Consider the following 16,279-nt stretch of genomic DNA (forward strand, 5'->3'; position numbering starts at 1 on the left):
GCAGGACCAGGGCTCAAAACCAGGCACATTTTTCTTTCTAGTCTCCCTTCCTGAAAGGTCACCTCTCTCCAACCTTAGATCTTCAGACTTTTTTCCCCACCTTTATTTTTCATGTTATAAAAGCGCACATTCAAGGAAAAGTACACAGAAGGAAGGAGACACCTCATGAAGACCCCAGTATGCAGTCTGGGACATGTGTTTTCAGATCTGATTCTGTGAATATTTCATTTTTTATGGGTAGGGTCACATACATATATATTTTTGTCCTTCCTTTTGTCATTTAACATCATATAGCCTAAATGTTCTTGAATAATACTGACAATTCTGTCTAAGTATCATTTTTAATAGGTTTATAATATCATTGTGGGCTGGCCGTGGTGGCTCATGCCTGTAATCCCAGCACTTTGGGAGGCCAAGGTGGGTGGATCATCTGAGGTCAGGCGTTCAAGACCACGCTGGCCAACATGGTGAAACCCTGTCTCTAGTAAAAATACACAAAAAATTAGCCTGGTGTGGTGGTGCACACCTGTAGTCCCAGGTACTTGGGAGGCTGAAGCACGAGAATCACTTGAACCCAGGAGGCAGAGGTTGCAGTGAGCCAAGATTGCATCACTGCACTGCAGCCCAAGCAACAGAGACTCTGTCTCAAAGAAAAAAAACATCGTTGTGCCAAGCCAGACTATTATTTAAGCCATCCGGTACTTTTGGAACATGTTTGATGGTTTCACTTCATTTCTGTGATAAATAATATCATGGTAAATTCAAGTCTTGTTCTACATTTTGGATTTTTTTTGTTTTAGTAGGTTCTTCCTAAGATTAGAGTTACTGGGTCAAAGGTGGTGAATAAGGGTCTCGGTGTACGTTGACCAAGTGTCTTCCGTAAAGACTGTACGAACGTCCAGTTCCAGTGTTTGAGAGTGCTGGTCTCACTGACTCTTCTCCAGCACTGAGGGTTTTGTGTTTCTTTATTTGTTTTGGTTTTAGGTCTTTACCAATTTGATTGGTTTATCAACAGGGCACGAGGTTTAAATATATCTTTGAGGAAAGGTAAAGTCAAATTTGACTTCATAGGTCATCGGCGTCCTCACTCCTGTGCATTTTCTGTTGGAAGCACACAGTTAATTAACTCAGTGTGGCGTTAGCGATGCTTTTTCATGGTGTCATTTATCCACTTGGTGAACTTGCAGACTTGAGTGTAGACTCCTGGGTCATTGGGTTGGCCGCAAGGGAAAGTTCCCCAGGACACCAGACCTTGCAGGGTACCTCTGCACACCAACGGTCCCCCTGAGTCACCCTAGAGGGAATAGAGCCGGAGATTAACTTTGGCTTCAGATCAAAGCCCAACTCATTCTCATACATTCCTCAGTTATCGGTCTCTGTCTTGCAGATTATGGACTTCCACCATAGCCAATGAGAAGAGACTCATTGTCTCTGGGGACTAATGGGAGAGCTAGTGCTAGGGACACACTAGGTCCTTTGAAGACACTGGGTTGACCCTTGGCCGATGAGACCAGTTGCAGAGAAGGGGTGGGGCTTCCAGGATCAGAGCACTCTTTATTTTCCAATGTTAAGGACCCTGCTCCAAGCTAGTAGGAGAAGGAACATCATCTCCAAGGGGTGGATGCATGCCCTGTGGCGCAGGAAAGGGGGACACGATGGTCTCGGAGACCAGGGTGAAGACCAGTTACATAATTTACAGGGCTTGGTGCAAAACGAAAATGCAGGGCCCTTTGTTCAAAAATTATTGAGAATTTCAAGACAACAACAGGAATGCATTAGACTAAGTTTGAGACCCTTCTGAGTGTGGGGCTCTGTGTCCGTGCAGAGCTTGCACATTCATGAAACTGGCCCTCACCAGGGGAGAAGGGGAACACCCTATTCTCTAGGACAGTCATCTCTCTCCCATCTCCTCTATCCCTAACACTCACCATCCCACATCCCCTGACAGCTGAAGGTGCAGATGTGAGCAAGGAGGATGGGTGTGGAGAGACAGAGAGAGTTGGAGGTGGAGAAGAAAGAGGGAAAGGAGAGAGAGACAAAGAGAGATGAGGAAGAGGGAAAGGGTATGGGGAGAGAGAGAGACAGAGAGATGGGGGTGGAAAAGAAGGAGGGAGAAGAGAGACAGACAAAGAGATGAGGGAGATGGGGAGGGTGTGGGAAGAGAAGAGAGAGAGAGATGGGGGTGGAGAAGAAAGAGGGAGAAGAGAGAGACAAAGAGAAAGGGGGAGGGGGGAAGGTGTGGGGAGAGAGATGGGGTGGGGGTGGGGAGAGGAGAGAGAGACTGGAAGAGAAGAGGAGAATAAAGAGAGAGAAAGAAAGACAGAGATGGGGGAGCGGTGGGGAGAGGAGAGAGATAGAAGAAAGAGAAAGAGAGAGACAGTAAAAAGGAGGGGGCAAGGAGAGAAGAGGGAGAGAGATGAAGAGAGACAGAGAAGTGGGGGAGAGAGAGAAAGAGGAGAGGGCCAGAGAGCAGACAGAGAGAGAGGAAAAAAGAGAGAGCAGGGGGGCAGGGAGAGGAGAGAGAGGGAGGGGAGGAGAGAGAGAGAAGCAAGAGAAAGAGGGAGAAGACAGACAGAGAGCAGAGAGGAGGGCATGGAGAGAGAACAAGGGAGGGAGAGCAAGCTAGCTCAACACAGAGAAAAAACAAAGAGGAAAAGAATGAAGTGAAATTATGTCACAAAGAGAGATGTGGGAAGACTGTTCAGAAACAGAGGGGATGACAAAAGGCCACAAAGAGGGAACAGAGAGGAGGTGGAGAGAAAGAGTGTTTTCCCCGGGACCAGGGCCAGGGTCAGGTGAGTGAGTCATCAGCTTCAGGCACAAAATCTCAGTAACTGCAATACACAATACTTCAATGCAGTACTTAACGAAATCAAATGTAATACATAAAACTGCATGATGGGCATGGTATCCACATTTTAAATGAAGACAGTGCCAGTACAGCGCTGTGCTGAGCCACGCTAGTACTTACGGCAAGGGAAAATTCAGTAAGATCCACCTGCTCTTTATTTAAAATGTGACATTTTGTCCATCATGGACTTCTGCATGAGTTTTTATTTTTATTTTTAAATATTGCGTTATGATTTATCTCAATCACTGAGGTTTTTGGTGGCCCCTTAAGGTTTGGGCCTGAGGCCAGCACCTCAGTCTCCTTCCCTGGTCCCACCCCCACTTTCTCACCCCTATTAAACTCTCTGTCCCATCCCCAGGGCCACATCCGCCCCTAAGTAAACTCCCACCCCTGACCTAGGCAGAGAATGAGGTGAAAAAAGCTGAGGAGGCCAGGCCTGGGGGGAGGGCAAGGCTGGGCTTGGTGCCCAGTCACTCGGGTCAAGCTCTGTCCCTGGGGCATGCAGACAGGGTAGCCAGGACTGGGGAGGAATTGGGGGGGAGGGTCTCACATTGCAGGCGTTTTTCTTGGAGTCGGGGATGCCAGCGCACAGCATGGAATTTTCCAGTAAGTCCTTATAAACCTTCGTGCAGTCCTGCGGGGAGATGAGCTTGACATCCACGCACATGAGGTCAGAGGGAAAGGTCACTGCAGGGAGGAGCAGGGAGAGCTGTTAGTCAGAGAGGATGGGGGCGAGGACCAGAAGGGCTGTTGTTCAGGCTCCTGGGCCTGAGGACCAGAGGGGCTGTGGGCCCAGGCTCCTGGTTCTGAGGGAGGAGGGTCTGGGGCCCAGGACTGCTGGGTCTGAGGGAGGAGGGGCTGGGGTCTGGACTCCCGGGTCTGAGGGAGGAGGGCTGGGGGCCTGGACTCCTGGGTCTGAGGGAGGAGGGCTGGGGCCTGCACTCCTGGGTCACTGAGGCCACCTACCATCTGGGCTCGTGGTAGTGCCCCAGCCGGAGACAGTACAGGTGGTTCCAGGGGGTTCGCAGCGGGAGGGCAGCCTGACTTTCTTCACCATGGATGACAGCCTGGCCTGGCTATTGAGCTTCACGAGCATGAGGTCATTAACATGGGTCTGTGTGGAGTAGCCGGGGTGGCGGAATGACTTCGAGGCCTTGATCCTCTGAGCTCTCCTGTCGCCCAGCGTATCACTGCCCAGGTGCACGGTGTACTCACTGCGAGGAGTGACATTCACAGATTCAGAAGAGACACTGTGACAGAGAGGGTGTGCAAAGACCTGGGGGACGGGGTGGGGACAGAGACCCAGAGAGGGGGGGACAGAGACACAGAGAGAGGAGGGGGGACAGAGACACAGAGAGAGGAGGGGGGACAGAGACACAGAGAGAGGAGGGGGGACAGAGACACAGAGAGAGGAGGGGGGACAGAGACCCAGAGAGAGGGGAACAGAGACCCAGAGAGAGAGGGGGACAGAGATCCAGAGAGAGAGGGACAGAGACCCAGAGAGAGAGGGACAGAGACCCAGAGAGAGGGGAACAGAGATCCAGAGAGAGCGGGGGACAGAGCCCCAGAGAGAGGAAGACAGAAAGCCAGGGAGAGAGGGGGACAGAGCCCCAGGGAGAGGGGGACAGAGATCCAGAGAGGAGGGGGAACAGAGACCAGAGAGAGAGGGGGACAGAGACCCAGAGAGAGAGGGACAGAGACCCACAGAGAGAGGAGGAGGAACAGAGACCAGAGAGAGAGGGTGACAGAGACCCAGAGAGAGAGGGGGACAGAGACCCAGAGAGAGAGGGACAGAAACCAGAGAGAGAGAGGAGGGGGAACAGAGACCCAGAGAGAGAGGGGGACAGAGACACAGAGGGGAACAGAGATTCAGAGAGAAAGGCAGACAGAGACCCAGAGAGAGGGGGACAGAGCCCCAGGGAGAGGGGGTACAGAGGCCCAGGGAGAGGGGGACAGAGATCCAGAGAGAGAGGGGGACAGAGACCAGAGAGAGAGGGACAGAGACCCAGAGAGAGAGGAGGGGGAACAGAGACCTAGAGAGAATGGGGGACAGAGACACAGAGAGAGGGGAACAGAGATCCAGAGAGAGGGGGACAGAGACCCAGAGAGAGGGAGACAGACAGCCAGGGAGAGAGGGGGACAGAGCCCCAGGGAGAGGGGGTACAGAGGCCCAGAGAGAGGGGGACAGAGACCCAGAGAGAGGAGAATAGAGCCGTAGGCACAGAAAGACTGCCCTTCCACCCCCATAGCGAGCTGGAGACGCTGGCGCACCTCCAGCAGAGACTTGGGCGGCACCTACTTCATCTTGCAGTGGGCGGCAGTGAGCACCCAGTGCTCATTGACCAGGACGCCTCCGCAGTGGAGCTGATTGCCACTGAGCAGGGCCACCTGCCATGGGTGGGAGCCTCTTGCACATGGGGCGCCATCAATAATCTTGTCACCCTGGGCTGGATGGAGACATGGAGGAGCATGTGGGTAGCTAGCATTAGGGGAAGGCTGAGGCTGCACCTCAGGGATTCCCGGAGTCAGAGATGGACAGAGACAGATGAAAATGCGTGGAGAAATACAGAGAAAGCAAGAGATAGGGATAGAGACAGACAGAAGGAGCCCACTCAGAAACCCAGGAGGCGCATCTCATCTGGGGAACCACAGAGAGACACTGAGCACAGGAGGCAGGGCCTGGAGGGGACAGAGACCCCCCGAGTCAGCAGAAGCAGGAAGAGCGGGGGCTTCAGCCGACAGTCTGGTCCTCCCAGGATGGAAGCTGTTTGAGGAGGGAAGGGTTCTGACTCAGGGACTCCTTGGAGAGGGTGAGTGGGGGCCCTGAGGTGAGGTCAGACTTCCCAGTCCAGCTTTCACCTTCTTCTCCTGCAGTTTCCAGGGCTAAGGATAGCAGTAGGATCTGCAGGGGCAGGAGAAGAGATCTTGCCATGGTGCCCTGCTGAGCCGCTCAGGGGCTGCCAGGCGAGGAAGGGCCTCTCCTGCTGGAGCTGAGAAGGAGAAAGCATTCAGGCCCAGCCCCTCCTCCCTCAGACCCAGGGGTCCAGGCCCCAGCCCCTTCCCCCTCAGACCCAGGGGTCCAGGCCCCCAGCCCCTCCTCCCTCAGACCCAGGGGTCCAGGCCCCAGCCCCTCCTCCCTCAGACCCAGGAGTCCAGGCCCCATCCCCTCCTCCCTCAGACCCAGGGGTCCAGGCCCCAGCCCCTCCTCCCTCAGACCCAGAAATTCCTTTCTCTGGCCTCTCCTTCCTTACACTCAGAAGTCCAGACCCCTAACCTCCTCCTCCCTCATACCCAAGAGTCCAGACCCTAGCACCTTCCTCCCTCAGACCCAGGAGTCCAGACCCTCATTGCCCTCCACCCTCAGGCCCAGGAGTCGAGACCCCAGCCCCTCCTCCCTCAGACCCAGGAGACCAGGCCCCCAGCCCCTCCTCCCTCAGGCCCAGGAGTCCAGGCCCCAGCCCCTCCTCCCTCAGACCCAGGAGTCCAGGCCCCCAGCCCCTCCTCCCTCAGACCCAGGAGTCCAGACCCCAGCTCCTCCTCCCTCAGACCTAGGAGTCCAGGTCCCAGTCCCTCCTCCCTCAGACCCAGGAGTCCAGGCCCCAGCTCCTCCTCCCTCAGACCCAGGAGTCCAGGTCCCAGTCCCTCCTCCCTCAGGCCCAGGAGTCCAGGCCCCAGCCCCTCCTCCCTCAGACCCAGGAGTCCAGGCCCCAGCCCCTCCTCCCTCAGACCTAGGAGTCCAGGTCCCAGTCCCTCCTCCCTCAGACCCAGGAGTCCAGGCCCCAGCTCCTCCTCCCTCAGACCCAGGAGTCCAGGTCCCAGTCCCTCCTCCCTCAGGCCCAGGAGTCCAGGCCCCAGCCCCTCCTCCCTCAGACCCAGGAGTCCAGGCCCCCAGCCCCTCCTCCCTCAGACCCAGGAGTCTAGAACCCCAGCCCCTCCTCCCTCAGACCCAAAATTCCTGTTCTTCAGATCCCTAGAGACCCAGGAATCTAGGCTCCGATCTTGCCCTTCCCTGTGGAACCCAAACTTCTGACTCTGTAGTTCCTTTTTCCCTAAAAGACCCCAAATTGCAGACTTCCAGGCCCTCACTGCTCAGGACCGGGAGTCCAGGCTGCAGCCCCTACCTCTCGAGAGCAGAGTTCAGGCTTGGAGCCAGCATCACCCCCTCCCCTACAGGTGCACCCTTGATGAAGCCTCTTCTCACCTCGAGAGGATCTGATGTGATCCAAGTTCCGACTTGGGCTGGCACACAGCTGGGTTCCAAAATCTCCAGCCCTCTGCTGGGCCGTCCTCTTATACCACCCCCCGCCCCATGCCCGGCCCCAGCGCCCTGGGGTGCAGGCGGAGCCGACTCTGGGACACCCCCGCCTGCATTTGCGGTTCTGGTTATCTGGAACCCTGACGAAGCGAGAGCAATTGGCACCACTGCACTCTCTCTCCACCCTCCCTCCGAAGGACGGGCGGTGCCCAGCTCCTGCGCCCCCGCACATTCTGGTCCCACAGTCCCTCCTGGCTGTTCTCGGGGGAGGGACCCGGTGCGCTGGGTCTGAGGGGCAGGAGCGGGATTCAAGGACTCGCTGAGCTCAGAGAATAGGCTCTGGCTCGGGTCCTTCTCTGGGGCGGTTTTCTTTCTTTCTTCCCTCCTCCCTCCCTCCCTCCCTCCCTCCCTTCCTTTCTGTTTTTTGGATGGAGTCTCTCTCTATCGCCAGGCTGGAGTGCGGTGGCGCGATCTCGGCTCACTGCAAGCTCCGCCTCCCAGGTTCAAGTGATTCTCCTGCCTCAGCCTCCCGAGTACCTGGGATTACAGGCACGCACCACCACTCCCAGCTAATTTTTGTATTTTTAGTAGAGACCGGGTTTCACTATGTTGGCCAGAATGGTCTCGATCTCCTGACCTCATGATGTGCCCGCCTCGGCCCCCCAAAGTGCTGGGATTACAGGCGTGAGCCACTGCGCCCGGCTTCTGGGGCCATTTTCTTGCCTTCACCCCCTCTCAGGGGTGGCCTAGACCCTACATCCTAATTCTGGCCCGTCTGTGGGAACTTGTCCAAGCTGATCCCAGTGGTGCCTGTAAGCCTGAACCCATTCCCAACTCTAAGAGAGGAGTAAGTTAAAAACAACGCTTTCCCTAACCCCACCCCACTAATATTTGCCATGTTTAGGATCTATGTTCTTATGGTCATTTTAATCATGTTATACATAGATTTCTTTGTATATTATGTATTTATAACAAAAATGTCTGTACTTAACATTATCTAATAGAACATTTTTGAGGGCTTCATTTATTAATTTATAAGCAAACATTTATTTTTCTTTTTTTAACTTTTCTTTTCAGTTCGGGGGTACATGTGCAGGATGTGCAGGTTTGTTGCGTAGGTAAACGTGCGCCATGGGGGTTTGTTATACAGATTATTTAATCACCCAGGTATTAAGCCTAGTACCCATTAGTTATTTTTTTCTGATCCTCTCCTCCCACTCTCCACCCTCTCACAAGCCCCAGTGTGTGTACCCAAAGGAATATAAATCATTCTGTTTAAAGACACATGGACACGTATGTTCATTGTAGAACTATTGACAACAGCAAACACAGGGAATCAACCTAAATGTCCATCAGTGATAGACTGGATTAAGAAAATGTGGTACGTATACACAATTGAATACTACGTAGCCATAAAAAAGAACAAGATCATGTCCTTTGTAGGGACGTGAATGGAGCTGGAGGCCATTACCCTTACAAACTAAAGCAGGAACAGAAAACCAGATATGGCATGTTCCTACTTACAAGTGGTAGCTAAATGATGAGACTGCATGGACACATAGAGGAGAGAAGAACCTTTCTTATTTTTTTTTTTTTTAGATGGACTCTGGCTCTGTCACCCAGGCTGGAGTGCAATGGCACGATCTCGGCTCACTGCAACTTCCACCACCCCCGTGTTCAAGTGATTCTCCTGCCTCAGAGTCCTGAGTAGCTGGATTACAGGCGTGCACCACCATGCCCAACTAATTTTTGTATTTTTAGTAGAGATGGGGTTTCACCATGTTGGTCAGGCTGCTCTCCAACTCCTGACCTCAGGTGATCCACCGGCCTCGGCCTCCCAAAGTACTGCGATTACAGGCCTGAGCCACCGCGCCCAGCCAAGGATTTTTGCTAAATGAGTAGATTATAGCTGCTCTTGCCACAGGGGAGGAAAATGGTTAACTATGTGAGATAATGGACATGTTCATTTGTTCAGCTATAGTAATCATTGTCCTATGTATATACATCGCATATGATCATATTGTACACTTTAAATATACACAATAACATTTATTTTTTAAAAAGAGGAAAACTTTTCCCTCTTTGTACATTTAGATTACTTTTCCTTCCTTTATAATGGTTGTGTAATATTCCATACTATACTTGTATCATGATGCATGTCATCTGCCTCAAATTGAAATACACTGGGATAGTTTTAATTATAATAATGCTGAGATGAACTTCTTTGTACATTCATCTTTGTTCATTGTAGTCATTCAAACAGCATCCATTGAGCATCTACTTTGTGCCAGAAACTATTCAGGCTCTTGGAGACACAGCAGTGATAAAACAGAGAAAAATCCCTGTCTTCATAGAGGCTTTTGTTTTGTCTGTCAGGTCAGCACAAAAATAAGCATATAAAATGTAGAGTTTGTTAGGTGGTTGTAAGTGCTATAAGGGAAAATCCAAGCAAGGAAGAGGGTTGGGGAGTTACTGATTCCCTCTACCCTCAAGGATCCCTGAGGTTATAATATCAGGAAGGTTGGCTGGAAAGACCCCACGTGAAGGTGATATTTGAGCAAAGTCTTGAAGGAGATGGTGGAGGGATCCAGGTGGCTGCTTGAAGGTAGTGAGTTCCAGGCAAAGCGAGCAGGCAGGTGTGTTAGCCAAGGAGCATATCTGAAGTGCCTCAGCAGGCAAATCACTGCGACCAGAACAGAGTGACCAAAGGAGATGAGGGCAGGTGATGAGGCCAGAAATATAACAGGACTCTGATGACATGCGGTCTGAAAGGTCTTTGGCTTTTATTTTGAGTAAGACAAGAACCATTGTTGGACACACTCCTAAAGTTGGTTTTGACCTCAACCTCTAAATTAGATCCCCAAAACGGGATTTATTTCTCCACCCTGGACCTAAAACTTATCTCAATCCTGACCCCTAACTCAATTCTTTTTTTTTGCTTTGTTTTGTTTTGTTTTTGTTTTTGAGATGGAGTTTTGATCTTATTGCCCAGGCTGGAGTGCAGTGGTGCGATCCCAGCTCACTGCAATCTCCGCCTTCCAGGTTCAAGCAATTCTCCTGACTCAGCCTCCCGAGTAGCTGGGATTACAGGCATGTACCACCACACTTGGCTAATTTTTTTTTTTTTTTTTTTTTTAGTAGAGATGGGGTTTCTCCATGTAGGTCAGGCTGGTCCCTAACTCCCGACCTCAGGTGATCTGCCTTCCTCAGCCTCCCAAAGTGCTGGGATTACATGTGTGAGCCACCACGCCTGGCACCCCAACTTGATTCTACATTTGACCCATAATAGTAGACATTATTGTTGTGTCCCCAGGCATTCACTCCTTCTGCCTTTCTATCAGAGGCTCCATTTTGTTTGGATAATACTTTATCGTCATCAGGACTATAAGCCTCAATGAACCAAGCATTGAAGCCATATTTTGTTTGCTTAATTAGTTTGAAAATGGACATGTGCTGTTCTTCTGGCCAATGAGGAGGAGGGGAAGACCACTGAGGCACTTCTAGGAAAGACTTTCTCATTTTCAAAAAGAGGCACTGAAAGGGGACTTTTTTCTTCTGCTAGATGGTGTCTTTTCTGGATGCAAATTCTGGAACTATGGCAGCACCCCAGGGACCACAGAGGGAAGTGACCAGAGGACTAAGTCAAAACACTGCAGGTAGCCCACCAGAGAGGTGAGGATCAGCTGGGTCTTTGATGAAGTCACTGAGCTGGTGAATTAACCAACGATGGAGACTCTTCATGTCATGATTTTTCAGATTCCCTTTCTGGGTTAGAGTTGCTTGGTCCTTGTAGCCAAAATCATCTTTATAAGACCTCAATGTTCAATCAGAATATTGACTCAGATCCCAAATCTGATCCCAAGCCACAAATCCAAATCCAATTCTAACTTGATTCCATATCTTGAAGCCACATAAATCAACAAACTCAACCATGCCTCCAGTCTTAGCTCTCTTCCCAACCCTCATCTCCATATCCCATTTCAGTCCATATCCCATTTTGGCCATTGTTAATGTGAAGACAACCAATTTAATTTTTAGAATAGTCTTTTTAAAAAAACAAATTAGTAATTTAGATCCTATAGCTGACTACCTCTCAACTAAATTTAATTTTTTCTTAGTTTTTCTTCTATACGGTGGTTTTCTTGTCTTTTAGTGAAAAGTTGTTGATTGTTTATGCAATATTTTAACACCAATCCTTTATATATTTAACAAATATGGATTGGGTGGTAGCTATCTACCAATGAGGATACAATGGTGTGCAAACCTAGATAGTGTCTCTTCCCTCAAGGGGCTGACAGTGTCATGTAAAAGAAATACAGTCAAATAATTCATAAACAAGTGTAAAATTACAACTACAAGGCATGCTCTGAAAGACAGGGTATTATGAAGGCACTTCCAGAGGGGTTAGACCCAGGAATTGACTATGAGCTGAGATTTGAAAGAATATTAAACTAGAAGAAATCTTCTAGTAACTAGAAGTAGACTAGAAGAAATCTTCTAGTAACTAGAAATAGTAAACTAGAAGAAAATTTCTTCTGGTAACTAGAAGAAAATGGGAGGAGAATGGGCAGTGTGTTGTGTAGAGAAAACAGCATGTGCAAAGGCCCAAGGCATTATTGCTGGAGCTCAGAGGCCCGAGGTTAACTGCGACCAGATAATGACGAGCTCTGTATGTCATTGTGAGTCTTACTTTATCCTGTGGATAATGAAGACCTATTTGAACCTTAGTCAGAGAAATAACATAACAAGATTCGTATTTTCAAAACATCAACCTAGCTACTGTATGAAGGCTGGATTTGGGTGGGATGTGAAGATACTGGGCAACCATGGGGGAAGTCATTGTTGTTGTCTAGATGAGGGAAGATGGTGACTTGGATACAGGTGGTTGAAAGGTGGAGACGATGTTAAGTACATGGAGTCAAAATGCACTTAGGAGAGAGAATCAACAAGCCTTGGTGATGGATTGAATGAAGGTTGTGTTGAGGTAGTGGGAGATGTTAAGATTTCAAAGTCTGTTGCTCGATGGACAGTGATGCCATTCATTGAGAAGACATGGTAGATGTGGTCAAATGGTTCTGATATGACAAGAAAAGACCTCAGACCCTGACTTCAAGCAGAACCCTAAATCCAACCTTTACTTTGACACAACTCCCAACACGTATTTTGACATGAGCCCCAGGCTTTTTGTTTGTTTCAATAGCTTTCGGGGTACAAGTGGCTTTTGGTTACATGGATGTATCGTATAGCGGTGAAGTCTGAGATTTTAGTGCACCCATCACCCAAGTAGTGTATATTGTACCCAATATTTATAGTGTTTTATCCCTTATCCTCTTCATACCCTCCCGCTTCTGAGTCTCCAGTGTCCATTATACCACTTGGTATGCCTTTGTGTACCCACTGCTTAGCTCCCACTTACACATGAGAACGTAAGGCATTTGGTTTTCCATTCCTGAGTTACTTCACTTAGAATAATGGCTTCCAACTCCATCCAAGTTGCTTCAAAAGACATTATTTGATTCTTTCTATGGTTGAGTAGTATTCCGTGGTGCATACACATCACATTTTCTTTATCCACTCATCAGTTGATGGGCACTTACTTTGGTTCCATATCTTTGCAATTGTGAATTGTAGTGCGATAAACATACATGTGTATGTGTCTTTTTGATATAGTGACTTCCTTTCCTTTGGGTAGATACCCAGTAGTGGGATTGCTGGATTGAATTGTAGATCTACTTTTAGTTCTTTGAGAAATCACCATACTGTTTTCCACAGAGGTTGTACTACTTTACATTCCCACCAGCAGTGTATAAGTGTTCCCTTTTCATCACATCCATGCCAACATCTATTGTTTTTTTGACTCTTTAGTAAGCCCCAGTCTTAACCCCAAACCTTAATCTGTACCCAATCCTGAACCTCAAATTCTGCTTTATCCTTGATGAACCCCAATTTGTATCTCAACCAATAACCTAAATCTTGACTGAGTTCTTGACTCCAAATATCAACTCAGTCTGGGATCCAGACGTCAATCAACCTTAACCCTCCTGACCCTTGACCTTAACCCTGAACCGTTAGCCATAAGCCAAACTCAACCTTGACCTGAGCAGTGAATGTCACCATAGCCTGAGTATCAAGCCTGCCCCGGGATAATTCAGACATTAGTCTCCATTCCCATCATATTCTAGGAAGCCCACATTCATATCCTCCCCCATGAACCCATTCCCTCACATCCAACACCAATTCTAACACTCTCACCCCATCCCACCCTATTTTCATCCTCAACCCAATTGCTACCTAAAATCCCATTCTCATTTCCATCCCCAATTCTTTTCCCAATTCCATTTTTATTTCTCCAGCTCACCACACAACTTTGACTCTTCATTTTACAAAAACTCTAAAATAAAGTCTGCCAACTAATATCTTGCTAACATTGATGCTATACTAACTCAACTCAAGCCGAGTCCCAAAATCTTCTGAGACATTTACTGTCATCGAATCCAAAATCAGATCCCCGAACTTGGACATCTAGCCCTGCCCATTCCACAGCAGGAATCTGGTCGTGAAGGGTGTCAACATTCCTGACCTGGGCTCCCAAATCAAGGAGAAGCAGACTCCAGCCCAGCTGACCTCACAGCTCCATGATTCAGCAATCTGTATCTTTCCTTCCTGGCTTCTCAAAGACAGAAATGGTAGCAAGACTTCCAGTGTATTATCTACTCCCTGCATCTTCATCCTTAGATTCTCTCCTCCCTCAGTCCTCTGCCTCCTTAGTATCTGTTAGAAAGAGGAAGGAGCCAGGCTACTCTAGAGCCCTGTTATTCACTCCTAAGTCACCAAAACATCTATCCTCTGCTTTTCATCATCTATCATTCTGTAAATTATATTCCTAATTATTTAACCTGATTTTGTTGCCAAACACTGGTCATCACAAGCAGAGGAAATGTGTGTGGGGTTCTTTTTTTTTTTTCCAGCACCCCGCCCAGACCGGAGAACATAGGAGGTACTTAAATAAATACTAGTCTGCAAACTTCTGGCATCCACAGGTCCACAGGCCTTAGATTCAGTCCTGCCTTGATCCCTGAGCTGTTCCACCATGCAGTGTGACAGAAAGAACTAGAAAGAACTTGGACTTTCAACCCAGCTTTGAATCCTGGTTGCCCACCCTGTGACTTCGGGTAAGTGACTTCATTTTTCTGAGTCAGACTTTGCCCCTCCCCAAAGTGGAAGAAAGCAAAACCTATTTACCGAGGCAAATGAGAGGATTAAATAAAATTATGAATGGAAAATTGATGGGCACATAACAGCCAGTGAATTAACGTGAGTTCCCTCAGCCCATCACCCACGGAATGAAGCAGCAGCTCCCATTTTTTTCCCCCTACATTTAGTGTGGTGTGTCAGGTGCTGCGCAGACCTCGTCTGTATTCCTCACATTGGTCCAGGTGAGGATTGTCATCCCCATTTTACCTTTCTTTTTTGCCCCCTGCCCCATCATCCCCATTTTATAGATGAGAAAATGGAGGTTTAAAAAAGGCTAGATCACTTGAGCAAAGTCACAGAGCTGAGGAGTCAGAAGTGTCAGAATTCAGCCGGGCGTGGTGGCTAAAGCCTGTAATCCCAACACTTTGGGAGGCCGAGGTGGATGGATCACTTGAGGTCAGGAGTTCGAGACCAGCCTGGCAAACATGGTGAAACCCCATCTCTATTAAAAATACAAAAAACTAGTCGGATGTGGTGGCATGTGCCTATACTCCCAGCTACTCGGGAGGCTGAGACAGGAGAATCACTTAAGCCAGTAAGCAGAGGTTGCAGTGAGCCGAGGTTGCACCACTGCACTCCAGCCTGGGTGACAAGGCAAGACGCCATCTCAGGAAAAAAAAAAAAAAAAAGCCAGAATTTGAACGTTGGGATTCAAAGGCCTATGGTATCACTACTGCACAAATCCATACTCTGAGAAGGAAATTTCCTTGTTACATCCACATGTACCCTCTGAGTCTCATTTGGTTCAAAACAGACTTGGATCGCCCTCAGCCTATTAATGATGCATACCCCCATGTCAGAGAGAGGCCCATATCCAGGCCCACTGTGCCCTTTGCATTTAGTCCTGGCACCTGTTGCTAAGTCTCATCCAGACACCCAGCCCCATACCTCCGTCGTCCTCAGACCTATGTCCTGAACCTTTGTTAAATGACTCATCTTCCACCTTATGATCACACCTGAGAACTGGCATCTGATAATCTTGCCAGCTATGCCTTTCCCTGAGGGATTCTGAACACTGTGACCCTCGTACCTCCTGACTCAGCCCATGGGTTCTGATGGCCAATTGTTTCATACTTCCTGGATTCTCTTCCTCCTTATTTCTTTCTTTCTTTTTTTTTTTGAGACAGAGTCTCACTCTGTCACCCAGGCTGGAGTGCAGTGGTGCGACCTCAGCTCACTGCAACCTCCACCTTCCGGCAGAACCCCATTTCTTTTGGGGGAGATGCTGCCTTATTTCTTATAGTTCTGGTGAAACTGTCAATCATAGTTCTCCAACTCCACCCACCCACTGAGGTGGAGAAATGACCCAGGCCAAGTCAACAAGATCAGTGTTTTCTCTCTGGCAACAATGATAGATTCAAGGGGTGGGCCCAGTTGAAACTGGACCAATTAGAGTTCCTCCCTGGGATTAATTTCAAGATGCGAGGAGAAAGGAGATTTTTGTTTCTGTTAGTAGCTGCTATGTTCCCTCCATGCCCCTCCTTAGTACCTAAGATTGAGTAAATCAATCCCTAAGTCTTTTCAGGCTTATATTCCATTGGAGACATTAAAGTATCTCCTGGACCAGCCTAGGCAACATGGTAGAGTCCTAGCTCTACCGAAAAAAAAAAAAAAAAAAAAAAAAATGGCTGGGCGTGGTGGCACATGCCTGTGGTCCCAGCTACTCAGGAGGCTGAGGTGGGAGGATGGCTGAAACCCAGGAGGTAGAAACTGCCTTAAGCATTGTTTGTGCAATGCTCACTGTACTCTAACCTGGGTGACAGAGTAAGACCTTGTCTCAAAAAGGAAAAAAATCTCCTTGGCATTGGATGATACTAAGAAAGTATCAACTGTGTAAGGTGTGATAATGTAAGTTGGTTATGTTTAAAACGAATCTCTTTTGGAACAAGGATTGGCAAATTTTTAAAATAAAAGGCCAG

At 48.9% G+C, this 16,279-nt stretch overlaps 1 protein-coding gene across 1 annotated transcript; it reads right to left on the reverse strand.

Moving 5' to 3' along the window:
• Positions 1-85: 85 nt before the first annotated feature.
• Positions 86-7,266, reverse strand: KLK7 (kallikrein related peptidase 7). The gene is made up of 6 exons (XM_016936688.4): positions 7,053-7,266; positions 5,711-5,841; positions 5,151-5,298; positions 3,818-4,065; positions 3,402-3,538; positions 86-1,294 (listed from the first exon to the last, which is right to left on the reverse strand). The coding sequence occupies exons 2-6, from the start codon at positions 5,781-5,783 to the stop codon at positions 1,139-1,141; spliced, it is 762 nt and encodes a 253-aa protein (XP_016792177.1). The 5' UTR covers positions 5,784-5,841; positions 7,053-7,266; the 3' UTR covers positions 86-1,138.
• Positions 7,267-16,279: the final 9,013 nt, after the last annotated feature.

The sequence above is a fragment of the Pan troglodytes genome, chromosome 20, assembly GCF_028858775.2.
Source record: "Pan troglodytes isolate AG18354 chromosome 20, NHGRI_mPanTro3-v2.0_pri, whole genome shotgun sequence".
NCBI lineage: Eukaryota > Metazoa > Chordata > Mammalia > Primates > Hominidae > Pan > Pan troglodytes.